The sequence below is a fragment of the Tauraco erythrolophus genome, chromosome 13 (assembly GCF_009769465.1).
Source record: "Tauraco erythrolophus isolate bTauEry1 chromosome 13, bTauEry1.pri, whole genome shotgun sequence".
NCBI classification, from domain to species: Eukaryota; Metazoa; Chordata; class Aves; order Musophagiformes; family Musophagidae; genus Tauraco; species Tauraco erythrolophus.
This window is the reverse complement of record NC_141477.1, coordinates 10,164,454-10,190,242: the sequence shown is the minus strand read 5'-3', so window position 1 is coordinate 10,190,242 and position 25,789 is coordinate 10,164,454. Positions and strand designations below refer to the sequence as shown.

At 47.3% G+C, this 25,789-nt stretch overlaps 1 protein-coding gene across 1 annotated transcript; it reads right to left on the bottom strand.

Moving 5' to 3' along the window:
* Positions 1-12,237: 12,237 nt before the first annotated feature.
* On the bottom strand, positions 12,238-25,472 carry IL13RA2 (interleukin 13 receptor subunit alpha 2). The gene is made up of 9 exons (XM_086619800.1): positions 25,379-25,472; positions 21,436-21,587; positions 19,331-19,484; positions 18,737-18,857; positions 16,234-16,418; positions 14,951-15,108; positions 13,953-14,097; positions 13,197-13,299; positions 12,238-12,280 (listed from the first exon to the last, which is right to left on the bottom strand). The coding sequence occupies exons 1-9, from the start codon at positions 25,470-25,472 to the stop codon at positions 12,238-12,240; spliced, it is 1,155 nt and encodes a 384-aa protein (XP_086475926.1).
* Between the last annotated feature and the right edge of the window lie 317 nt (positions 25,473-25,789).

Here is a 25,789-nt window from a genome sequence, read left to right as displayed (position 1 = left end):
GATAAGGATAACTTTCATTTCTCCTCCCACAATTGAAGTATGGCGCACAGTTGCTTAATCACAGGAATTAGTGTCAGCAGATATCCCAACACTTCCAACCCCAAAACTTGTTAAATATGAAGACAATGATAAACTATTCCCCCTCTTCTCCTTGCTCCCTCCATGAATAACTGTTTAAAATAACATTTTTTAAATTACCTCAATTTGAAGAATGGATTTAGTTCTCTGCAACTTAACCAAAGTCAGGTTGTCCCCACAGCAGCTTTGCTTCTCCTGAGCTGTAGTCATTAACCATGGTGGTGCCTCAAGAAGCTCTGCCCTGGGGCTGCCTGGTGAGAGTACCTGCTGGAGGTTTTATGTGAGTCCTCAAACTTTGGCTCAGGTACAGTTTTGTCTTGCAAATAGTATGTGTGGTGGTGTTTTGTTTTGAGTTTGAACTGAACAAGTGAAAATAGTTTCTAGGAAATGGTGCTGTAGGCTGAAATGTGTTGGTTGCTTCATTTCCCAAACCCGATGGGAGATGTGCGGGCAGGCTGCCTGCAAGACTGAGCACACTCGTAGAGGCTGTGACCCAGCAAACAGACCGCCCTGTCTGACTTGCATCGGAGAGTCTACTTGTGGGGTCAGCCCCTGAACTAGCACCCTCCTGAGCTGCAGGGCCTTGCAGCCTTCCCCACCAGAGGCCAGAGCAAGGCTGGCCACGGTTGCTGAGGCACAAAGCCTTGTGGCTGAGTGACCTGGCTGCCAGACCTGAGCTGGCTCATCTATGTCTGTGACATTTGCCCCATACAGCCAAGTCTGGGGTGTAGCATCCATGGAGTCAGCCGTGGTGGCTTTGGGGACCTCTGAGGACCTCAAAGGCTGTCCTTTTAGGACAAGTTCCTGCTCCTTCAGTCCTGTGCTCACTGAAGATAAGAGCAGCTACCCAGAGGCTGTGGCATACAGTTCAGAGCCAATGCTGAGGAGCCTCAAGGCATCCCACCTCAGCACAGCTCTCCTTGTTTTAATGGCTTGTGAGTCAGCAATAGTTTTTATCTGAATGATAATTTAAAGATGCTGATGTTAGGTGATGTGTGAGAAGTCAGGGTGAACAGTGTGATTAGTGCCTTTTTCTCCATAGAAACACTCATGCCAACCATTAGTGCCTTTCTTCTGGGCAGCCCTACAAGGAGGTTCATCACTGGTGTGGACCGTGGCTGGTGCTCTTCCCTTTCAAGTCAGCAGGTTGACTGCAGTTATTTGATGTGCTAGAGATGTGAGGGCCCTGGATATGGAGACCCAAATTCCAAAGGAAAAACATATTTTAAAGAAAAAAAGCAAATGACAAGCAACTCTTCAGAAATATAGTTTAGCTTTGAGCTGATGAAGGGTGTATGATATTCTTGCAGACAAATTACGCTAATTTGGCATTCCAAAAGCAGTGTTTGTCGTGTGATAAAGATGCAGATGTCTCTTGAATGGGTTTCCTCCCTGGGTCACAGTATCGTTAGGATAGCTACATGCCAAGCCAGGAACTGCACTTGGCTTTGTCTTCATTTCAGACTGGGGCAGAAAAGGAACCAGAAGCTTTTTCCTGGGAAAAAGCATACAAAGACCACCAAACCCTGGGCAGGTGCAGCAGAAGAAAAGAGATGGACAGATGTATGCGCACATCTGCACACATGAACACACACATCCCAGAGCCCCCAGAAAACAACAGGAGATGTCATCATACTTCAGTCTTCCCTTGAAAAAATGGGAATAGCTGAACAGCTCGGGAGGAAGCCTGTGAAGGAGAGATCAAATGTGGCTGTAGGTGTAACTGTGAAATGTGAGCTGTTCTAGCAATAATGTAGTGGTAGGGGTGCATGTACCAAAAAAAGGCTTTTATTTTTTCATTTTTAACTATGAAGTTGTTATTGACTGTTCTGCCTCTCCCTCATTTTTCTTTAAGTTTCAGGTCTTCTGCTTGTTTCCTTTTATCCACTCTGACACTTGTGCTCTGAAGCTGTCAGAAGTCGACAAAATAGCTATGTGATGTGTCATTGTGTCTCAGCTGTGCAGGGATGCTGCAATCCCATAACCACCTGGAGATGGAGAGTCTGCAGGTGAGTGCTTTTATATATATGGGAGACAGAAAATCAATGCAGCAAGGCACACTGGCTGATTAAAGAACTACACCAGAAGATCTTTAATGAGCGGTCAAATGCATGAGCTACACACTGAAAAAATTTTACTTAAAACTATCCTGAACCACGGGTTCTGCTGACAGCAGGAGGGTGTGCCGGTGCGTGGGGAGGCAGCCTGGGCGCTCTGGGCAGCTCTCCCGCACGCTCTCCCCGGGAGCCTCCTTGATTTACGACCCAGCACAGCGCGTCCTGGCGTGCTGCCCAGCGGGATTTGCTCCACTCTCTGCTGAGCACTGCAACTGCAGAAAAGGTTGCAAAAGCCTGGCCTCCTGGGCCACAACTTCAAAGATTTGGAGAGGGGCTTAGCAAGTGGGTAAGTGTCTAGCGGTGACACAAGTCACAAGTTTTTACTGTGGAAAACTGAGACGGTAAAACAATCCTCGTTACGTATTACATCTCTCATGAATGTGGCCTTATGTTCTATTCCCCCTCAAAATGAAGGATCTCTTAGCGTATAAATACAATTTTCCCAGCAGTTTCCTGGGACTACGGCTACTGCTTTGTCACTTCGCTGGGCTACCAGCACTTAGGTGTTCAATGACTTGAAAAATGAATCATGGAGCATCACACAGGGGCATGTTGAATCCACTGTTCTGAACTTTCCTGTGCTTGAATCGTAATTAATTCAACAAATTGGATAAATTAATGTTTAATTAAAATACAGCCTAATTATCCAACATATGTTTTTAATAGGATCTAATTGTGGCATTTTGAGTTATTTAAATTGCTGATACACTAAAAGCAATGTGTAGGCTGGTGCCTGTTAGACCTCTGCCTGGTTGCATTTGTTAAAATTCAGAGTAGTTCTACGTTTGTGTGTGCTGCTAACGTTAGTGTCTCCTCCTGCAGAAGAACAGGTGGGTGCTGACAACATGCTCATTGATGCCACTGAAGATTTTAATGGGAGTCCTTTTCCCTGACTGAAGGCTAGAACAACTCTTCTGTGACTTTTTGGGGAGGAAGAGTTCAGTACCCCTCCTGCAGAGCCCACACTTCCCAAAGATGATGATGATACTGCTCAAAGCAACAGGTAAGTGCGAACACCCAGCAGAGATCTCAGCAGTGCTGGGGGTTCCTCCCCTATAGGTGCCAATGCTTCATGTCCCAAAATGTCTTCAGAGAGGATCTGCAGGTCGCAGTGACTCACTCGTGAAGCCACGGCAATGTTTAGCCCCCTCAGCTAAGTACTCCCCCTTCTTTCTGCAGCGCAGCCACAAAGCCAGAGCACAGGTGGGATAACCCTCCAATGAGCATTTGGTCCATCTTGCACTTTTCCCAGGTGTTGCTGAAGAGAAAACCACCTGCATCCTCTCCTAATCTGTCCTGCCAGGGTGTTTAGCTAAGTGGTGGGATGTATTACTGACTCTGTGCAACAAAGCAGGTGATGCAGCAAACTGTGGTGAACAAATGGTGGTTTTCCTTGGCCAGTTCTTTGCTCCTTGGGGGTAAATGAATGTGATTTCCTGTTGCACTGTAGTTAGTTGACACTTCTGCTTTAAAAAATAGACAGGATTGTGTGTTGGGCCTGAGCAGGAGCCCAGGTTATAGGCACAAGTCGAGGCAGAAGCATAGAGAGTGCTTTCAATGGGAAGAGAGTAGAAAGCTTGGTTTGTTCCTCCTAGCATCCGAAGACGGGTGAAGAAAGCTCTCCACCAGGACATCAGGGAGTGCTTGTTCTGACTAAAGAGGGAAAGGAGCTATTTAGGCTAGAGAAAAACACTGGCACACAAAAAGGGCCAGAAATAAACTATGAATTAGAAGCAGGTTTCTAACAAGTGGAGTATTCCAGGTCTAGGACTGCACTTTCTGGTGAGGCAGCAGTAACAGCAACTGAAAGGCTCATTGAGGGCTCTGCTCTTGCATTCACGCAGGAATTTATGCTATAGGGGTACAGCTGGAGGGCCCACCTCAGCCCATATGTCCTCAGCCTCCTGATCGGCAGAGCTCAGGTGCCAAGACAGCCATGTGCACAGCAGCACCTCTCACCCCCTCGGAGGTGTGTCCCAAAGCATGGGAGGAACAAACATCTTGAAGCAAGAACACTATTTTCGTACCACGCTCCTTCCAAGTCCTAGCAAATCCAGGAAAAATGCCACAATTTTGGAGGGAGACAGGCGAGGCCATGCCAAGTCAGTGCCTCTCCCACAAGCAGGACCACATAAAGTCAAGGGATCGTGAAGGCTGTATGTTCCCAGCCCTGAGCCAGCCCCATATTTTATGAAGCAATATTTCATCTGCATTCTCAGAAGCATCCAGAACCAACCAGCTCGGCTAGCCCAAGCCTGACTGCACACAGTCACATAACTAAGTTTTATTTACCCACAACAACATTTTCGTTGACATTGAGTACCGTTGGAGCCAGTCTCAGTCTGCTCTGGAGAGCCGCAGCATTGAGGTAATGTCCTGTTGGGCTGCCGTTAGCTGGTGTGGTTGAGAAAATGCTGGTGAGCAGCTTTGAGGGCTGAGAGCCTGCTTTGTGCTTGTACTGTCTGACTTTTTAAATGTTTTTCTTTGTCTTTGCATTTCCAACTGTGCAGCCAGGAACTTCATGATTTTGCTTCAGTAAAATAAATTGTGTTGTTGGCCTTTTAAGCTCTCTGTTGTTAAAAGTGGACTCAGCTGAACCAGGCAGACATCAAGGTTGTTGTTTTCTCAGCGTGGGTGTTTCTAAATAAATTGGCAGCATGGGGACAAACTTCTTGGGCAGCTCCCAGTCAGGACCAATTTGAGAGTCCCAAAGGTTAGGACGTGTTTCCAGTTCAACAGTTAAGAGCTGGAATATCATCAGATAAAAGGCAACTACTATCTTCTGCTGGGCTTTATGCATCAGATGGGGACCTCTCAGTGGCACAGCGGCTCTCCCAGGCTCCCTGGGTGGCCCCAGCTCTGCAGGCAGACCCTGTGAGGGTGCAACGGATGTTTGGGTACCTACAGGCAGGATGGGAACCTGCATCTGTTGTCTCTGGTTTCTTCTCCCACGTAAACTTTCTGTAGGCGTTCCATGGAGAAAGCTGCATGCACCGGGTGCTTTAACGGACTCGTCGCATCTGTTTGCTGTTACTGAAGTTGCACTTGCGTGTCATGGCCACACAGGGAGTGGCGCTTGGGCGGGGGAGGTTGACGTGTTCGACGGCAGCTGGGAGGCTGCAATCCTTGTGAAGATGAGGTTTTGCACAAGCAGGCTGGCCCAACAGACCTGCTGTGGATCACCATAGTGGTCAGCACACAGGCAGATCAACAGCAGATCCAAAGCAGGACGGAGCTGGGGATGGTTGGACACTAACAGCAGAACATGTTCACACAGGGCACTTGGCATCTTTCATTTATCTGGCATATGTTCCAGTGCAACTTTTCTTTCCAAACGTGGGCAGATAAATAGCTCTTCTGTGCTCTGAGCCTGACCCTATTCCTGGGTGGTAAGGGACTGATGTGTTTACAGATTTTAGCCTTGAAAAATAGAGCTTCCTATCCCAAGAACATCATGTTTCTGTTTGGTATAACATGTTTTCTCCACCACTGCGTGAATTCTAATGAAGAACATTCTGCCACACTTCATTTGTTTTTAAATCGTAAAGATATCTAGATAAGTGAATTCTATTAAAGGAAGATGTTTTCTGGTTTGTAAAAACACCTCTGATATTTATGACTTTTTTTTTTTTCCTAAATGAAAATTACTCCTGCAAGTCTCTGGTGCTTTGGTGAGGTGGGACATCCAAACACACCAAAGGTGTGACATGCCTTTACAATTCACATTTTCCCAGGCAAGGAAGGAAAAAAACAATAGTTTGTGAACAACAACTGATGACCACCCAAATGCCTCCACTGCAGCTGCAGGAACTTAGGGCGATCTTCTGCACCTTTCAGCAAAGGCAGGGAAATGCAGCATAATTCAGCATCTCAGAGGAGGTAGAGGTGCTGCACAGGCTTTCCTTGCTGTCGGAGATGAGTGCACACATTGTCAGGGACCGCAGCAGGGCTGCCACCATGCCTGTCAAGATCCTGTGCTTAAGGATGTACCTGCCCTCAGCTCTCCGTGGGGTGAGACCTGCTTAAACACTGAGGTTGTTTCCTGGGCCGAGCCATCAGAAGAGGAAATGTCAAAGCTGAATTTAGGAATTTCAAATTATTTTTTTAAAAAAAGAGATAAGGAAGTCATTATCCCACTCTTCTCAGCACTTGTCAGGCCACACACGGAATATTGTGTTCAATTTTGTTCCCTGTGATACACAAAAGATGTTGACAGGCTGGAGAGGATCCAGAGAAGAGCCGCAAAGATGATCAAAGGACTGGGGAGCCTGCCATAGAGGAAAGGCTGAGAGAACTGGGTTTGTTCAGCCTTGAGAAAAGAAGGCTTAGGGGAGACCTTATCACCATGTTCCACTATTTAAAGGGTGGCTACAAAGAAGATGGAGACTCCCTTTTTACAAGGAGTCACATGGAAAAGACAAGGGGAAAAGACAAGTTACTCCTGGGGAGATTCCAACTGGACACAAGAGAAAAATTTTTCATAATAAGAACAATCAGCCATTGCAATAATCTCTCCAGGGCAGTGGCGGATTCCCCAACATTGGACATTTTTAAGATCCAGATGGACAGGGTGCTGGTCCATCTTGTCTAGACCATGCTTTTTCCATGAAAGGTTGGACCAGGTGATCCTTGAGGTCCCTTCCAACCTGGTATTCTATGATTCCATGATTGTATGATTCTGCAAAATTAGTTTTCTTTTTTTTTTTTTTTTTTTTTTTAAATGTCTCTGGTAGCATAACATTTGCTGAAACAACATTTTATTTCCTGAGCAGAGCAGTCCCGTGGTACATCTGGATGAGGATCTGGCACAGGAGGCAGGCAGCCCAGGACAGCAGAGAGATGAATACTTGGTTTTGGTGCAAACTTTGTGGTGGCCGTCATTTCTCAGCTGGTTGTTTTGTCTCTCTCTACTCCAGGAAGAGGATCTTGACACAGACGGTTTGCAGAGCTGTTTCAGCTGTTCAGACAGTTCAGCCACAATATGTTGCCTCAAATTATTTTGTTAAGCACATGCATCAGCTGTGCTTGTTTGCCTTGAAGCTATGAGAACTACAGGCCCTCCTGAGAAAATTCAGCTTCTACATAGACATAAAGATCTTGACAGTGCTCTCAAATATATCCTGCTGCACAAGGCAGTGAGCTGCAAACCTGCCGTGGCCCAAGAAGCTCTTTAAAATTTAGATGGTATCATAGAATCATAGAATGGTTAGGGCTGGAAGGGACCTTCAAAGGTCATCTAGTCCAACCCCCCTGCAAGGAACAGGGATATCTCCAACTAGATCAGGTTGCTCAGGGCCTTGTCCAACCCGGCCTTGAACGTCTCCAGGGATGGAGCATCCACCACCTCTCTGGGCAACCTGTTCCAGTGTTCTACCACTCTCATAGTAAAAAATTTTTTCCTAATATCCAACCTGAACCTACCTCCCTCTATTTTAAAACCATTACCCCTTGTCCTATCATAACTGGCCCTCCTGAACAGCCTCTCCCCATCTTTCCTGTAGGCCCCCTTGAGGTACTGGAAGACCGCTATAAGGTCACCCCGGAGCCTCCTCTTCTCCAGGCTGAACAGCCCCAACTCTTTCAGCCTGTCCTCATAGGAAAGGTGCTCCAGCCCTCTTATCATCTTCGTGGCCCTCCTCTGGACCCTCTCCAACTGGTCCATGTCCTTCTTATGTTGGGGACTCCAGAACTGGACGCAGTACTCCAAGTGAGGTCTCACGAGGGCAGAGTAGAGGGGGAGAATCACCTCCCTCGACCTGCTGGCCACGCTCCTCTTGATGCAGCCCAGGACGCAGTTGGCCTTCTGGGCCGCAAGAGCACATTGCCGGCTCATATTGAGCTTCTCGTCCACCAAGTATCATTAGTTACTGCTCTCCCAAAGCCTCGACATCTGGAAGTTGAAGCCAGAAGGGCTGTTCCGCTTTCTGTCCTTTCAAGATCTAGGTATGCAGTGGCTCGGGGATGTCCTGAGACCTGTGGTGGCTCTGAGGTGGTTGCTGAGACCCATGGAGCTCAGAGATGCATGTTGAGACCCATGGTGGCTCTGGGGTGTGTGCTGAGACCCATGGTGGCTCTGGGATGCAGGATCTGATGCCAGAGTGAGGCAGGGACATACAGTGGAGCATGATCCCTGCTTGGCTGAGCCTCCAGTTTGAGCCGATGGGGTACTTCTGTGAGTGCTCAGTGGCATACGCATGGAAGGGAGGGCAGTGGCAAGGGCTGGTTTTGGTTGGCACATGCCATGGGAGATGCACTTGCAGCCAGTGCAGCAGTGCTGGGCCGTGATCATGAGGCACAGGTGATGTTACCCTGCACTCAGCCTGGCGCTGAATGCTGGAGCAAAGGTGTGACACTTCTCCACTTAGCACTACAAAAAGAAAAAACCTCATCTGTCTTACAGTGAGAGAGCCATTGTCCCCTCTATGTCATTTTCATGCACTAAATACTGAATGCTGGCAGAAGCGATGCTGCACCCGCTGTCCTCCTCCTCTGCGTCCCAGCACAGCTGCTGACACCCAGTGGCCATGGGAGTTCTGGCGCCTGTACGAGATGGAAAACTTCAGCAGAGATGCCTCAGCAGGTGAGATACAACTTCTACCTTTTCATTTCCCCAAGTGTAAGAGGAGTAAAGAGCTCCTAAGAGATGCCAGCCTTGCTTTATGTCTTTCAGCCATTGGCAGGTTCTAATGGTTGAAGCACTTTGAAATGTTATATTCAGAGGCCAGTCAGAAAAATGAAAAAATATGAGGATGGATAATGAGAAAACAGAAGTAAAGTGGTTTTTAAATTATTCTCTTGTTGGGAGCTTGAAAATAGACCTCTGTAGGAGAAGGAGAATGATTTTGTGATTTCAGAGACTCTGGTGACCTTGGCATTGGCCTTCCCTGGTTTGCTGCTTCCCAAAGGCTGTTAGAATATGCCAGACGCAAATTGATTTTGCATTTCCCTGCAGCATGCACAGGACCGTGCTTTCACATGTTTGACAAGCATTGACATTCACTAGGGAAAAAAAAAATTCTGTAGGAAAGGTTGCTTTTTATTCTTCAACAAATGGCTCTAAGACTTTATCAGTTAAAGACAGAAAAAAGGCCCTAAACTCAAAGGTATGCAAAGGAGTTCTCTTTGTATGTTTGGCAAAGACATGCCTCACCAGGCATGTGGGGCTAAGATGGTTAAAAACACTCGGGAACTCAGACATGAGTTGGGAACATTAAGTACAGAATACTCCAAAGGAGGGATTTTGAAAGCACTTTACTGAAAATACTAATTATGGACTACAGCAAATGAATTAAACCACTGCAATGCATATACTATGTGAAAGAAATATGTAATTACTGTAATTCTATAAACACAGGAAAAAAAGCACGCTACAGAAACTCTAGCAAGGTTCAGGATGTTAGGAAGGACTAGCAGCTGGCCACCTATTAGGATTAAATTTTGCACATGCTGCAGATGTGATGCTGTGAGAAAGCAGGTGGGGGATGCCTTGCTGCTGCTGCAGGGTGACTTTGGTGAGCGGGGAGACCTGTGCCAGGGCCAAGCCCAGCTTTCCTTGCCGAAACACTCCTGTAAAGCTGCAGCATACAGATACCATAAGTAGATGTACTTAATTTATCACTCTGTTACTAGGCAGGTTTCTAGGCAGGCTTCAGCCTAGCTTTTATATTTTGTGGTTACTGAAATAGCTCTGATCTTTTTTGGGTTGAGTTCTAGCTGCAGAGGTACAACATCCATTCCTCTGCCATCTCCTACCTGTGCCCGTTCTCTTTAATTCTTCTTCCCTTCTTACCTTTTTTTGGACAAATTTAGACTAGAACCTTTAATTCAACTTAAACCCATCCAGCAAGTCGGGCTTGCCACACCGTTTGGTCCACTCCCAATGCCCGTGCCCAGTGTTCCCACGTGGTGAAGCGGGTGAGATTGCACCAGACGTACCCAGGGCAGCAAGGTGGGCTCCAGCTGCCTGCCTCGCTTTTCCCCTGGGGGAGGTTCACAACACACTCATGTGTTTTTAGTAGACCTTTAAACTGTTTAAGAGGCTTGCAGAACTTCAGAGACCTACCAGGAGTTATTTCCAATAATGGCAAATCTCAATGGGATTCTTTCCAATAGTTTTCTTTAGTGCTTTTTCTGGTTTTAACTATTGTTATTAATGCAGTAGCTGTTGCCCTGATGGCAGTTCTGAAAGCCCATAGCCCAAATGCTATCCAGTTCTGGATGTGCCAAAGTCCTCTAGTTCCTGAAAGTACTCAAGAACTCTAGAATGAGCTTGGCTGAGCATCCCTTCTCATCTTGGTCTTGCAGAGCAGGAGATCCAGGCTTGGTCCTCCCAGAGATTGCCCTGCCCTGATGGCCCGTCGCTCTGCAGGGAGGCACAGGCAGCCCAGCCTCGGAGCAAGCCAGAGCAAAACATTTGATTTGCGCTGTGCCAGCCAGGGGCAGCCACGGTGTAGGGCTGTGCCCTTTGTCACTGTGAAATTCCTGCTGCAGACCGGAGAGGGAAGGAAGGGGACTCTGCATGCTCTGATGAGCATGTTTTGGAGATGTCTGCAAGCCAGGTCTCCCTGAGCTGGGGCTGGGGCTGCTTCTGACCAAGCCAGCTTTATTCCTGCTTCCTTCCCTCTCTCATGGTTTCTTTCACCTTCTCTGTTTGATCAGTCAGTGCCTTGCACGTCCAGCTCCCTTCTCCAATTCTAACGTGCTGCATTCATCAAGGTAAAACACAGTATTTCAATGCCCATTGCACGCTCATGGGTCTTTTTAAACATAAAGCCATCCCATGCTGGGTGGCCAGAAGCCCCGGGAGGCAGTAGAGGCAGAGATTGTGTCTCATCAAAACAACAGGAGCCAGGAAACTTCATTTCTGCTCCAGTCTGTGCATAGACCTTTTTTTTCTGGTGCTTTCCTCCTTCAGTTGCTCTCCAAATAACATTGGGGTTTTGCCCATTTAGCAGTGGAAGCAGCTGACAGCGATTGAATAATTTTGCAGTTGGATGTGTAAGACAGCACTTGCTGTGTTGTTTTGTGCCTGATTGGATTAGCATGGCTCTTTACGTAGCTGATTGACGCAAACTTGATTTTGTCTTTGAGCTTCCACCGTTCACGAGAAATTCCCATTTCGAATAAATGCTCCTGCAAGAAAATATATTTTCTGGGTTGTTCAGATGAAATGAAAGCACACTAAACATCTGGGTTTGAGTGGGTTATTTCTTTGACCAAAGAAATCCAGAATGGGCTTGGAGGACAGCATCTCATCTAGTGCTGATCTCTTTTAATTTTTTTTTATTATCATCATAGGGAATGGTTCCTTAAAAATCATTTTCGTCAGCTGAATACATGGTGTTGAGAGACATCTTGGGTGTTTCATTGAATTCTGGTACCAGTGCCCACTTCCTAGAGAAGTTCCCGTGCTGCCTTTGCCAGAGTGACTCTCACTTCTCCTCTGAAGCATCTGCTCTTTGCAGTAGCTATGATCATGCCTTTTTACAATAAAGGTTTCTCTTAAGGCCTCCCCACTTCAGCTTTGCAACAGATAAGGCATATCAGTCAATGAAATAAATAGCTCAAGTAGCTCACGTTTGGCACTTAGATGGTCTCAGCAGGCTGTGTTTGGGGACTGTGATGATGTGGTGGAAGTGAAGTGGGGTACAGTGGCTAGATGCAGGCATTTGTACCTAGCATTGTGTGTGAATGCTGCTCTTCTTTGTGTCCTGTTGACAGATTTCTAAAGACGTCCTTAAAAAAAAAAAAAAAGACAACCCACAGAGCAACGTGTTATCTTTATTCATGGCAGTTTTCACTGCCTCCTTTTTCTCCCTTGTCCTGTTATAGGAAACAGCTTGCTCCAGAGTCAGTTTAAAACTCCTCCAACATTTTCCCAAGCTCGTTGGGGACTTCAATTCCAACAACCAGCCTCATGAATGGCAGCGGGTAGGGAAGACCCACATGGGCTATAGAAAGCTCAGGGTTTCTCAGCTGTCCTTGGGATGATGTTCTAAGAGCAATCCGTCAAACACAAGCGGTACAGCAGTCGCAAGCAGACTTAGCATCCCACTGGTGCATTCAATGGCTTTTCTGCTGGGGATCTGAAATGGGAACAGACTGTTATTCCCAGCACCAAGAGACAGCTGGGGACATGCTACAGCACCCCCGTCACACAACACCGCCTCCCAGTGGAAATGCAGGGAGCACTTGCTTTCCATAGTTTTCTTACTAGCATCTACACTTTGTTCAAATTTCACAAACTAAAACATTTGAAAGGCAGATACAAAACAAAGATGAGGGAGTGTGTGTCAGACTCCAGGCATTCAGCTACCGAATAGGTGCTAGCTCATCTCTGAGGACAACATGAAGGTATTTCTATAACCAGTTCTCCCTCATCAGTGATGCCTTAAAAGGTATATTAGAAAACCTACCCACTTGCTTACACTGTGTGGCCATAAGGAAAAGATAATAGTTACCAGTACTAGGGGATCAGTTCTCTCTAAGTGGTCCTTCAGACCCGAAGAAAACGTCATCAGTAGCAATAATTTGGATACGGGCAAATTCATCCACTGTGTCTGCTTTCCCCATGTGCTGCCACTGACATGAATGCCAACAACTGGGATGGGAGCGCAAAGAGAATGAGGCCTTAGCCCATACAAATGGCATTTCTTTAACACAGTCAGTACAAATCTCAGTTGTCTGAGCAGTTTGGGGCAAGACATTTACACTGCTGTGCTTGCAAGTAACTGCGGTGTTTAACAGAAGCAGTCTGGGCTTGTACGACCAGGATTTGGGTCTCTGCAGTTGGATCTCTAAGTGTTGTTGGGAGGCATTTCATATCAGGAACAGCCACACTAACAAGGTTGTTTCCTGAAAATAAACTGTTGTTTGGTGTCCAGTCATAGAGCACCTATTAATGTTTGGCTCTTAGTGTTCAGGGTGTTGTTTCATTTATAACTGTAGTTTGAGACACTCACATAAAAGTGCATTGCATGGAAAGGCTGCCTTGGTGCTTACCTTTTCTTGCAGTGGCCAATCAACATAAATATTACGAGGCTACTTGACAAACTCAGAATGACTGGAATGAGGATAAATAGCTGCTTGTCCTCTTTTCTGGACACTGCAAAGACAAATGACAGCGAATAAGAAAACTGTAGCTTCCAGAATGGATCGTATTACCTCTTACAAAGCTTGGGCTCATATGCAAACTCAGTGTGTCCAGGTTTGTTACCCTACATTTATTTATTTGTTTGTTTGTTTATTACAGATATACAAAAAGTGTATGGTACTGTATAGAGTAACATACTCCTTCAGTGTAAGATATGTCCTGCATATATATGTAGCCACCACTATGTGCCTTCTGCATCTTGCAGCAGAGCCAGTGCACACAGGGACAGCTCTATAGAGCCTATGGGGTGCAAAGGAACTGATCCATGGTGCGGGCCAGGACACCAGGAGGATGCCCGTGGAGAGAATCTGAGTACCAAGTGCTCTCTTTTGCAAAGCAGTCATTCCTCCATCACAGCTGTCCCCGTGCAGCAGGGGAAGGTGCTGGTGCAGAAGCGTTAATATTTGGAGGCTTGTTTGCTCAGTGCACCGGAGATGCAAAGCTGTAGGAATCGCTGTGCTGGAGTAGGTTGAGGGTGTAACTAAACCAGGATCCCATCTCCAGTGCTGGACACCAGCAGATGCCCATGGCAGCCATCAGCCCTTGGTCCCAAACAGGCTTTATAAAAGATGTGAAAGAAACACTAGTTACTTTGGGTTCCATACCAGAGAAACACTCCTGCGTCCATTCACTCCAAAAGCCCTGGTCAGCACATAAAAAATTTGTTCTCCCCCTGACACGAACACATGAAACGCGGCTTTGATTTGCTCTGGAAATTGTTAAAGTGGTCTCCATTTGGGTTGACACAGACTGAGAAACAAAACAGAGACAACAAACATCAAGGAATTATGTGCCATCACCAGTAGCTCTCTGGCATGGCCTCATGTTTCTGAACATACTCTCCAGGCTCTGCAAACCCTTGTGTTATGTTTTGGCAGTTTTGAATTATTTCATAACAGTTTTGGACAGCTAATGCCAGGAAGATGATCATGGAGATGAATCTACTGAAAATACCTACATTCTGGGGGGCCTTATCATGTATGTTGCCATTTATGCCCGTTAATTTATGGAATCTTTCATTAAATTAGCTAAGAATTCTCATGTGCAGAATATGGCAATTAAAGAAAAAATGTCCTTCAGATGCCCCCTACCGTTAATTAGTTCTTGCCATTTTTGCTATCAAAATTGCACGTGGATAACGCACAAGGAAGAAGCACCGTGCATAAAGGATGTGTTGTGTCCCAGGCCACTTCTTTGGAGAGATTAGAATTACAGTTTCATTGGACCAAGTTGTGCCGCCATACTCAGGAAAACAATCCACAACCTTTAAATTTCCGTGATGACAACTTCCTGAGATAACAGGCAGGAGGCCTGTGAACACAATCGCTCAGAGGCTTGCGCTGGCATCTGTCACTGCTGAAGCAAACGCTGCGGCTGGAGATGAGGGTGATGGGGAGGAACACATGCAATGGAGCAGCCGGTCAGCATTTCCCACCCGCAGCACCAGCTCATGTCCCTGCACAGCCCCTGCATGGGGTAGCTAACGCTCCATCCGCAACTCGGTGTGAACCCCAATTTTCCAGCGTGCCTCCCCACTGCCGGCCATCAGGCAGGGCTCCCCGACCCTTCCCCCTCCCTGCAGCACGGTGCGTGTTGTCCCTACCGCCCAGGCAGCCTTGGCATTCCCCTGATCTTCCGCCAGCTGAACCTCGTACTCCAGGCACTGGGGCGGCGTTCCGCTGCCCGGCGGGCTCCACACCACCTGAAGCTCCTCAGATGCAGACATGGAAACCACCAGCTGCTGCGGGGGGGAGGGCTTTGCTGAGGGGAGAACAAAAAGAGAGGAGGACAAGAGGTGCAATCAAACAGCTTCTGGTAGGAAAGACTTCAGTTAATCACTGCCCACCTCTGCCCCGTCTCCCAGTTGGTGGGATTTCTGAGTTCCCACTGCTATCAGCCACAATGCTGCGGGAGCTGGGTTGTCACTGAGGCTGGAGAGTGGGTTGTTTATTTTAACTCGGCATGTGGGCTGGGCTAGCTTCTCACTCTGGGCTGCAATGCCAGCATTTTGAGCGTTGCGCGGGGCACGTTCCCCTGGCAGTGCATCCGGCCAGCCCTCCCTGTGCTGCGAGGGCAGCCTCAGCCCCTGCAGCGGGGCACTGCAACAGTGCTGGCATGACACCCTCTGCATCCCAGAAGAGGCTCTGGTTTATGTCAGATGCCCGAAGCCACACATGAAGCACATGGCAGCACTAATTGAATCCAGGAATCCTGCCTATTAGCCCAGTGGCTTAACTGAAGGACTGTTTATCCCCTGACATATACAGGTGGGTGAATGCATCAGCATGGTAAGTGCCCATAACAAAGAGCGAGTACATGTATCGGGTCATACATCATGCTATGGTTTGCTTCCTTTCCCTGTCTCTGATGGGTTTGAAATCCACCTTTGCTCTGGCAGACCCTGTCACACCTTGCACTCAATTCTCCCCAGCCCTTAGTTCCTTAGCTTGCTCTGAACAGCAAAGCACAAAGATCAATCCTGTGCTTGCGGGAGCAGAGCAGCGGTTTTAGTTCCAGCTGGCACAAATGAAGCCACCTCTGTGGTGGTGCTGCTAGAGCTAGGAAACCCATAGCTGCTCTGCCAGGCTCAGCAGACCATTATGTCCCAAGCTGTCCAGCTGCCAAGCGCAGCACTTGGAGGCACCCACAGACCCTCCAGGGTGGGTTTTGAGTGGGGTTGCTCCCCTGCAAACACTGCTGGAAACTGAAGTCCTGTGTGGCACATGCCACAGCCCCTTCTCCAGGGGGAAATCCACCCAGACACATTACAGCCACCCATTTACAAGAACACACGTCTGTTTCAGCCCCCTCGTGCAAGGCATGAGCCTTGGGTGCGTGGTGGCCATGTGGGTCCCCAGAGCCCTTCTGCTTTCCTGCCAGCGTTACCTAGGTTGTGAAGGCGAAGGGTGACGTACAACGGCCGTAGCAGAGTGGCCGCCGCTGAACCATTGACACAAATGCTCAGATCCTTATATTCTGCCTGGCTCAGATTTTGCAACATGCAGCCAATGTTGATACCGTGATCCTGAATATAGTCATCACACTGTGCTGCGTGGTCCAGGCCCTCATACCTACCAGGGTGTTAGGAAAACAGAAAGAAAAACATAACCAAAGCAATGGCAGTTAGTACTTGGGTAAAGGCCTTTTTTGTAAGATTGGACCTATCAAGTGTCATCTATATCCTACCCAGCCTTTGCCTTTCACAAGTGATCCAAAGCACAGTTATGCATCAGTCACGTGGACTCCTGCTATGGGAAAAGTGTGGGGAGGAGAAAAAAAAAATTACCATGCACAGGTGGCTTCCCAGGTTGGTTTGTAGGCTGTGTCAGCCTCTCCCCAAGCCCATTCCTGGAGCACAAGAGGCCTCACAAGGTGCCACTACGTGAGTGGAGCCGGGCGGGATCTGGACCCTACTCATGGAGACACTCATCCTCCCATGGGGCGCTTGTGACACCATCAGTCACCAAGTCTGGAGTTGCAGAAAAGTCCCCTCCAAGCCAAACCCTATCGATTTGTGGCAGATGATGTGTGTCATGAATGTAATGGCTGTTAATGAGCAGCTATGGCTGATTGCAGGTAGGTCTTGTGCACCTATGTGGGCTTGTAATGGAAAACCAGGTGTGGGAGCGAGGAAGGGGTTTGCTGGTTATTAGAATCATAGAATCATAGAATGGTTAGGGTTGGAAGGGACCTCAAAAATCATCTAGTTCCAACCCCTCTGCCATGGGCAGGGACACCCTCCACTAGACCAGGTTCTCAAAGCCTCATCCAACCTGGCCTTGAATGCTTCCAGGAATGGGGCATCCACAACTTCTCTAGGCAACCTGTGCCAGTGCCTCGCCACCCTCACAGTGAAAAATTTCTTCCTTAGATCTAATCTAAATCTCCTCTCTTTCCGTTTAAATCCATTGCCCCTTGTCCTATCACTACATACCCTTGTAAAAAGTCCCTCTCCAGCTTTCCTGTAGACCCCCTTTAAGTACTGGAAAGCTGCTATAAGATCACCCTGGAGCCTTCTCTTCTCCAGGCTGAACAGCCCCAACTCTCTCAGCCTGTCTTCATAGCAGAGGTGCTCTAGCCCTTGGATCATCTTCGTGATCCTCCTCCTCTGGACCCACTCCAACAGCTCCATGTCCTTCTTGTGTTGGGGACTCCAGAGGTGATGTGCAACAGCAATCCTGTCCTGTCAGACTGCCTCCTGCCTTTGGGCCCCCCCCAGAGCTCAGCCTCTGGCCCCACTCTGGAAATACTACGTAGCATTTCCTTTTACCTTTTAAGACTCCTGCTGGGTTGGTGCCCTTGAGGCAGGGCCAGATCTGGCCTCCATCCTCTATCCCTAATGAAAGCCTCCCTGCACAGCACCTCATGTTTGGGGAAAAAACTTCATGTGGTAGTGCTATAAAAATGAACTCACAGGGATCAAAGGATGCTGTGGCTGTGTTCCCACCTGCTCACGTTATAAAATGAGACCCAGATTCAAATGCCTGGTTTTGTTACAGGCAGTTAAATAAGGGTGTTTTGGTTTTTTTTTTTAGGAACGAATCATGCATTTCCATGGTTTCATTCAAGCAGAACGATATTTGTCATTAGCAAAATGGTTTTAAATCAGTGTTTCTGTCTTGAAGACTATTACCAAGAGCTACATGGAAACTATTTTTAAAAAGCAGCTATGGTTTTCTACTTGTAGCCCAAAGGCGTGAAACCCAATGATTTCATAACTAGTCATCCTTGCCGTAGTATCATAAGCATTTAAGCACAAATACAGCTTTTACTTTGTCCAAAAACACCGAGTCTAGCTTTGTTTTTCTTGCAGAACAGAATCATTAGGCAGCAGTATAGAAGAAATAACTGAGAAACACGCATTATTACTACCTCTTGGCAGCATGTTTGCGTGTATGAGAGGTGCTAAGGCCACGAAAGTGTATTTGGGAAGTAAAACTCTTAGTTGCTAAGAAGCCCTGCTCTTTGAGCAGGGTTCACTGAGCTTGATAATCTTCTGTTGAATCCTGTCCTATAGAGATATATGCACTGCAATCAAGGGAAATGTGCAGCCAGAATGATCCAGGTACATTCAGCACAGGGAAAGCACAAGTCTTCGTGATGCACAACATGCAAAAAGCACTCCATGGAGTGAATAAAAGAGAAAGGAGGAAGGGAGAAGGCAGTCCCTGTAGAAGGTCAGCACAAGCCTGACTTTAAGGAAGGAAGGAGGGGTTTGATATTTCCTTGGCAGAAGGCACGTGTTGCTTGGAGCATTATTTCTGCTCAGTCTGGGTGGATCATGTAATAGCATTGCCAGCTGTAAAAGCATATTTGCCGTGGCATTTTCATACCCTGACAGGTGCACTTGATTGCTGCCTGGATGTTTTTCTATTTTGCTGATACATACCAATAATATAATCCATAGTATACACCATGAGGAGTGAGGAGACCTGGTTGCCAAGTGCATCTGAGGTATTCCCAGTCATGATAGATGCAGTGGAAATTCTGAACCTCTGATTCCAGTTCTCCTGTCAAACGAGAAGGAAATAAGCATTATTTAGCAACGTACCAGTCAGGCCCAGCAGAAATATCATTTTATGTCTTCGAACAATTCTATACTGTGGTTGAGAGACAAAAAAAGGAAAAGAAAAGAAGGCCAATCACCGTTATTAGATAGTTTTGCTGCCAACTGCCCTGTTTCCTATAAAAGCCGGTTCACTGTGCTTAGAGCAGAAGGATGGATAACTGACACTGTCGTTCAGCAGCGGAGCTCGTGCAGGGCAGCCCAGCAGGACCAGGATATGGGCAGGGGGAAAGGGAGCCCCAAGTATCCAGTAACCACAACCACAGCCAGTGGAAGCAGGCAGATGCTCTGGTGTCTTCTATGTCAACAAGCCCTGCAATGGCTTATCCATCCAGCAACCCTCAGGCCAGCAGTGATTCATGCAACAGGCTCATGCAAAGTGCAAAACTGCACCAGGAATCGAAGGCTGCTCCTAACCTTGCAATGGGACCTGAAAGGTAGCATAAATCCAGTCACTTTGCACCTCCACGTCATCAGTGCACCGTCCTTTGAGCAGTGTCTGTACCTTCACTTCAGCAGTCCTGCTGAGGTCAAATCCAACTCTGAATTTTAGCTTCCTAGTAAAAATAACCTGGTTGAAAGACAGACTCTATAAACACTTCTTGTCATTAAGGGGGCTGCGGAATCAGCTACCATTGCTCCTGCTGTAGCAGTGAGTAGGTCCATTTTTTTGTGCTTTAATGTTTCGTTTCTGTCCTGCTTCTCCTGCCCAGTGCTTCTCCAGCACTTTTGTACCACCTGCTCTGCCCAGCCTCACTGTCTTTTAGTCCCTCCACCCACAGGACACCAGCAACGACAAGACAGAGCAGACTATGGTTCAAGGGGTCCCCACCAGCCAGGAGCACAGAGGAGAGTCTGACAAGGACACTACTGTAAACCCAGATGTGACATGAGAAAATCAGGAACAAAACGAACAACAAGTCTTGTAACTGATGGTTCCCATTGGAAGCACAACCAGACCCTGCAAGGATGGAGCAGCAGCCAGGCAGCATAGTGTGGGCTCACCACTGCATGCTACTGGACTCAGCCTTTTGTAGGACGTTTTGAGCACCTCCCCTGAAGGTTATTTGCTTTTTTCTTTTCCTCAGACTTGCTTTGCCTTACTTTACACAAGGGATAAATAAGTTGGCAAGAGTTACAACAAACGACAAGAGAGAGAAGGTGTCACATTAGCCCAGGCAGGACAGAAGCAATGTGCCATAAAACGCATACGTGTGCTACAGCGGGAACTGTAGCAGCCCACGGTCAGGCTTTTTGTCAGCAGCCCCAGAGTGTAAGGAAGAGCCACGTGTTTCTAACAGACATCAATGACTCTTGCTTCTTCTGATGTCTCATGGGTTTTTTTTTTCAGACTGACTCTTCGTGACCTGATCTGTGGTCAAGGTTTTGGCAAGGTACCAGATGTGATGATTTTTTTCTACTTTTTAGATCTGATGTGGTTTTTTAAACCGCATTTATTTTTTCTCTCTTTGTGCTGCGTGGTGGGGAGCTCCTTTCCATGCCCTCCCTATTGCAATCCATAGCTCTAACAGGGTGGGAGGCACCATGCTTTTCCACCTCGGCATGCTTCCGCAGGGTGGCTGGGCCAAAAGCCCTTTGCGTGGCAGCTGAGCACAGCCTGGCAGCCGTGGCTTGGCTGCCTTGGGTGGAGGAAGCTGATGATCAGCTCATGAAGGATGCGCGGAAACCATTCACAGCGAGAAGCTGGGGCTCACAGCACCACTGCTCCTTCTCCCTCTCCCCAGTCCTTTCAGCTGACAAGCTCTCTAGCACTCCTGCTTTAAGATTGTGCAAAAAAATCTCTCTTTCAGGAAACAAATCTGTATTTTGAGTTGTTGGGGAACGCCTTCAGTGTTTTTTTCATGTGTTCCTCAGGACCTTGCACCAACCAAACAGGCTGGGTTTATCCTCACCTCACTCCATTTACCTTCCTAATCCTGCAGCAGCTTTCGTCTTCTAAGCACTCCCCACGTACATTCCTATAACCCCTCCTGTCCTGTGCCTGTCTGCTGTTGCCCTGCTACACAGCAACAAGAGAAGACTGACAATTTTGTCATAGAGTCAACTGAATCTAAAAGACAAACTAAATGGGAGTTAGAAACACCCTTCTGGAAAAGGCAGTGTGAGCGCATTAGGATAATTAATGCCATTTAATCTTTTATTTATTCACCACTTTGCATCCCTAAGGATCTGTTGACACTGAGTTTGAGTTCAAGCCCTGTAAAGACTTTCTAAAAAGTGTATGACGAGGAATGCTGCTAGATATTATTGGATTGGTTTTGGCTGCAAGCACTACACCCTTTGACAGAAACGGCCCCTTCTCTGACTGCTGCTGCTGTTACATTTCAAAACATATTCCCATCTGGCAAAAGGTTCAAACCACTGGAAAGTCTGGCTTTTTCATGGAAAGCTGAAACTGCTTTGGACCCGCTCCCCCTTGAAATGCAAACATAAACCTATGCACAAACTAAAGGCAGAACAATAGCCTGGATTTAAGAAGATTAAACTGTGCTTTGTCTTACCTTCCAGTCTCTGTCACCAGAGTTGCGGTATTCAAACTTGTATTTTACTGTGCAGTCATTGAAGGTTTGTATGTTGGGTGGAGCTTTCCACTCTATATCAAGGGAACCTAAGAGGCCAGGATCAGTGATCTGAAGCTCTTGTGGGGGAGCAACTAAATTGAAAACAAAGCAGGGGGTAAAACAGAGTGTCGATGTAAAGAAAAAAAAAAAACACGTTGTGAAATTTGACCAGATGACAAATGGAGTTGCTGGATGTGGAGGGAAGCACTGCCGGCCCAGGCCCTGGCTATTAACAGCCTGTTCTCAACATGCACAAGCTCTACTCCTGCTCTACAGTTTTTGCTGATGCTGGGAGAAATCACTCAAGGCTCATTAAAAAGGCACAAAAATTGCTGCATCTTCGACGATCTTTTTCAAGCAGTTTTAAAAAAACCTACTGTCCTGAGATGACCTTTCAAGTCCTGTATTTGCTTACTTTTAACTCACGATGTTTACTGACTGTCAGGACAAGTATCCTTGCAAACGTTGTGTTCAGCACATACACCAGCGTAGGATGACAGATCACAGCATGCTGTCAGGGAAATTTATATTGCTTAACCGTAACAGACACAAATCACCCGTATTGCTTTAACTATTCCTTTCAAGTATATTAAAGATTAATGAAAAAACAAGACAAAAAGCATACAGAAGCAGAAAAGCAGAGTGTTAAAATCATTCTTATTTTGGAAACCTATCAGCTATACAAAAACATGCATTTACAGTCAATCTGGCTTTTATTAAGCTATGGTAAGGTGCTGCATATATTAATAAATCTGCATATATTATGGATGAATTCCCTACATGCTTCCTAAAAGCCCAGATCTGTATGGAGTGGTCATTTACATGACGAAAGCCGTTTGGCTATTCAGTTTTATTAGTTCATAGTCAATTTTTGTAACATCTAAGGTAATTTTCTCCACTGTCTAGAGGTGAGGTTATCCAATTGTGTTTCTACAGATTCACTGCATGATACACCTTTTTCACTGGGATTTGTAGCCCACCTCCTGGCAATGCGAGTCCCGCATTGCCACCACTTCCCTGTTTGAGTCTGGCCTCCAGGTCATTGGCTTCTCTGCCACCTTTTCATGTCTTCATCAGGATTTACACCATTATTTCCTTTTATTTTTTTAATAAATGCATGAAGAAAGCAGATCCTGAGAATATCTTTCAGTAGAAGATGGTGGTATAAATCAAACTTTAATGTGCTCCTTGGAAAGTTTGCAGAGAACATCTTTGGAGGATTTATTTCTTCTAAGGAAACTCTCCCAAATGAAAGACGCTGCAGGCAGCAGTCTTAAGATCGAACATTTCCCAGCATGTAAAGCTCCATGGGAGATTTGTTGTTACATTAGATGGCAAAGTAGGATATCATGGCCATGTATTTAGGGAGGTCTTGGGTCAAGGAACAATAGACTATAATAATTATGAGAAAAAATAGATTTTATATGTTTTTCTGTGTAACAAGTAAAACACTCTCCCTCCTACCAGCTGTGAGTCCCATGAATGTAGCCTGGGTTCAGAGGGGGGTGGTGGGCTTGCTCCAGCTCCAGGGGCAATGGGGCATGGTCCTGCACGTGTAATATCTTGTATTCAGCAGCCCCATATTCCCGCAGGAGGTAAGGGTCTGATATCACTACAAGGGCATGGAGGGATAAGACAAGGGGCAATGGCTTTAAACTGAAAGAGGGAAGATTTAGATTAGATCTGAGGAAGAAATTCTTCACTGTGAGGGTGGCGAGGCACTGGAACAGGTTGCCCAGAGGAGCTGTGGCTGCCCCATCCCTGGGAATGTTCAAGGCCAGGTTGGATGAGGTTTTCAGCAACCTGATCTAGTGGAAGGTGGCCCTGCCCATGGCAGGGGGGTTGGAACTAGATGACCTTTAAGGTCCTTTCCAACCCTAACCATTCTATGATTCTATGACTCTATTGCTACGCTACAACAGGCACAGATTTCCCAGCATGGGCAGAGCGGGGGAAATAGGGGCAAGAGCAGCCCTGCCTGTGCAAGGAGTGCTCAAGCTGGGCTCTTGGTGAGCATCAGAGGTGGGAGCGGGAGCAAGGCGAGGGCACCTCACTCACCTCATGGGTCTTCACAAACATGCAAAGTCTCTAGGAAAGGGAGAAGCAGTGCGGGGAACAGCAAGTCTGCAGGAATGGTGCTTGAAGAGCTGCAGCTGCTAAAAAATGGATGAGTGGCTGGTCCAGAACGGCCATTATAGCCTCACTGAGGAGGGAGTGGGGAGGAGGCAGAGGGGAGTTGCTCCCACTGGCCAGCCCAGGCTGAGAGACCACCAGGGCTGGTGCGAGGGAGGGCTTCCACACCACCAGCGCACTGCGTGTGAGCAGGTGTCTGGGCAGGGAGACGTGTGGGCAGGGCTGCGAGCAGGGCTCTCCTGCGCTCCGGAACCTCCTCCTGAGCGGATAAATGATGAGCAAACAGGGAAGCATAAGCTACTAGCCTTTGTCATGATAAACTGTGACTGGTGATAAGCTGTCAAGAGATGGTTAGGTTGGTCAAAAATGGAATTCATGACCCGAAAAAATAACACTCTGAAACGTGTTTCCATCTTGAGATTGAACAAAGCAGTGATATTTTTTCAAAGCAATCGCAACTGTAAAAAGCAATTCTTGCAAAATAAATTTTGACTGAATTTCTAAAGGAAAGAAAAGGCTTCTTTTTGGGATGTAGCTTTTGTTCTGGGATTTGATCGGTTTTCAAATGTCAGCACTGCTTCTTGCAGTTTCTCATTTTCACAATATGACATGACAAACCAGTCTCCCTCTCATTCATACAGAACACAGGACTAGAAATACTGCATTTCCTTACCCAGCCTTGAAGGAAAGCTGACCCAGAACGTTTCTTGAAACAAAAAACCAAACAACTTCTCTACCTGATCTGCGTGGCGGTGAGTCAGGTAGCCATGTGCTGGCCACACCGCTGCTGCCCGCGGGGCCACCCACTCCTGGTTGCCCTCGAACATCATGGCTTTGATGACGAACCCCCTGCTCATCCCCAGCTGCCTCCCTTGCCTTGCCCCACGCCATGCCATGCCTCCGGCGGTGCACGCAGCGGGAGGTTTTGTAATCTTCTGCTTATTTTGGCAGTGGGAAGATGGCAGCCTGCCAGGTGCCCTCCCATATCTTCTATACCTGCACTCTTCCATGCTGCTCAGAGAGGTGAGGGTGACTTTCATGTCTGAGAAGCTCATTTTAAAGGCCGTGCTGCTTTGCTCAGTGTGGCAGCAGCATGTTTGCTGGCAGCTTTCTGTGGGTGCTGGCTGGGAGGACAGGGAGCCTCTCGATGCCCTCAGGGCCAAGTTTTCATCTCTCCACCATGCAGCGGCTGCAGCAGGGACGGCCAGATCTGCTCACCATCTCTCTGAAGAAGGACAGCTTTTGAGTGCCAAGTCCCAGCTACTGGAGGCCAAAAGAGCTGGGGCCGGTGGGTGCGGTGCAGCGAAGAGATGCTGGAAGGCTTGAAGCAAAGGGTGCTTGAAGTGCCATTGTCATGAGAGATAGCTTTCAGAGCGATTATTTTTTTAGAAGAAAGTCTTATTCTCCCCTTATGAATAAGCCTTGTGTTTCTTACACCTAGCACAGGCTGTCCAGCTGGAATCAAGCTCAGGAGTATTTACGTATCCAGGTGGTATTGATATATCATAACTCTATACCAAACCATATACTCGCTGTGTGCCAAAGGCAGTTTCTGCTCCTTTTGAAGTTACTCAGAAAAGTACCCCACTAAACACACAATATATTTACACAATTGATTACAGGTTTATAAATCAGCCACTCGCTGTAACACACACAAGAAAAGCTCCAGTTGAAGGACAAACTTCATAAAGGGCCCGAGTTAACGTGAAGCACGCGTTAGGCAGCAACCGAGCGGCGTGCCAGGCTTTACCTGCAGTGCGGGAGGAGGAGGAGGAGGAGGACGAAGTCGCCACACAGCCCCACACCAGCGCCACGGAGAGAGTGTGAAGCCACCAGCGAGCCATTCGGAGGAAGGGCCTCGGGGGTTCCCACAGGGAGAGGTGCAGCATCACACAAGCAGTCCTGCAGCACGCGTGCACGGAGGCTGGGGAAATAAAGCGGAGTTGAAAGGCTTCAGTGCATCGGTGGGGCCCTTGTGTTCCCTCTGTGAGCTGAGCACTGACAACAAGTGCCTTTTTACTTGTTTACCAAGTCAGCTTAATCATTTCCCAGAGGACTTTTATTTGTAACTTTTGGGGATGGCAACACATGGATGACTTTGGCTTCACTTGAAATACTTTCCGGCTAGCTAAGCACATTCTGTGAAGGCACGTCAGCCTGT

Bases quoted from the DNA above. Each gene is read 5' to 3' on its own strand.
- IL13RA2 (XM_086619800.1), bottom strand. From the start codon at position 25,472: ATGGCTCGCTGGTGGCTTCACACTCTCTCCGTGGCGCTGGTGTGGGGC. The intron at 21,588-25,378 runs GTAAAGCCTGGC...TTTTCAATTTAG, and splicing joins CTCCTCCTCCCGCACTGCAG to TTGCTCCCCCACAAGAGCTT. The intron at 18,858-19,330 runs GTTAGGAGCAGC...CTCGTTTGACAG, and splicing joins CTTTCAGGTCCCATTGCAAG to GAGAACTGGAATCAGAGGTT.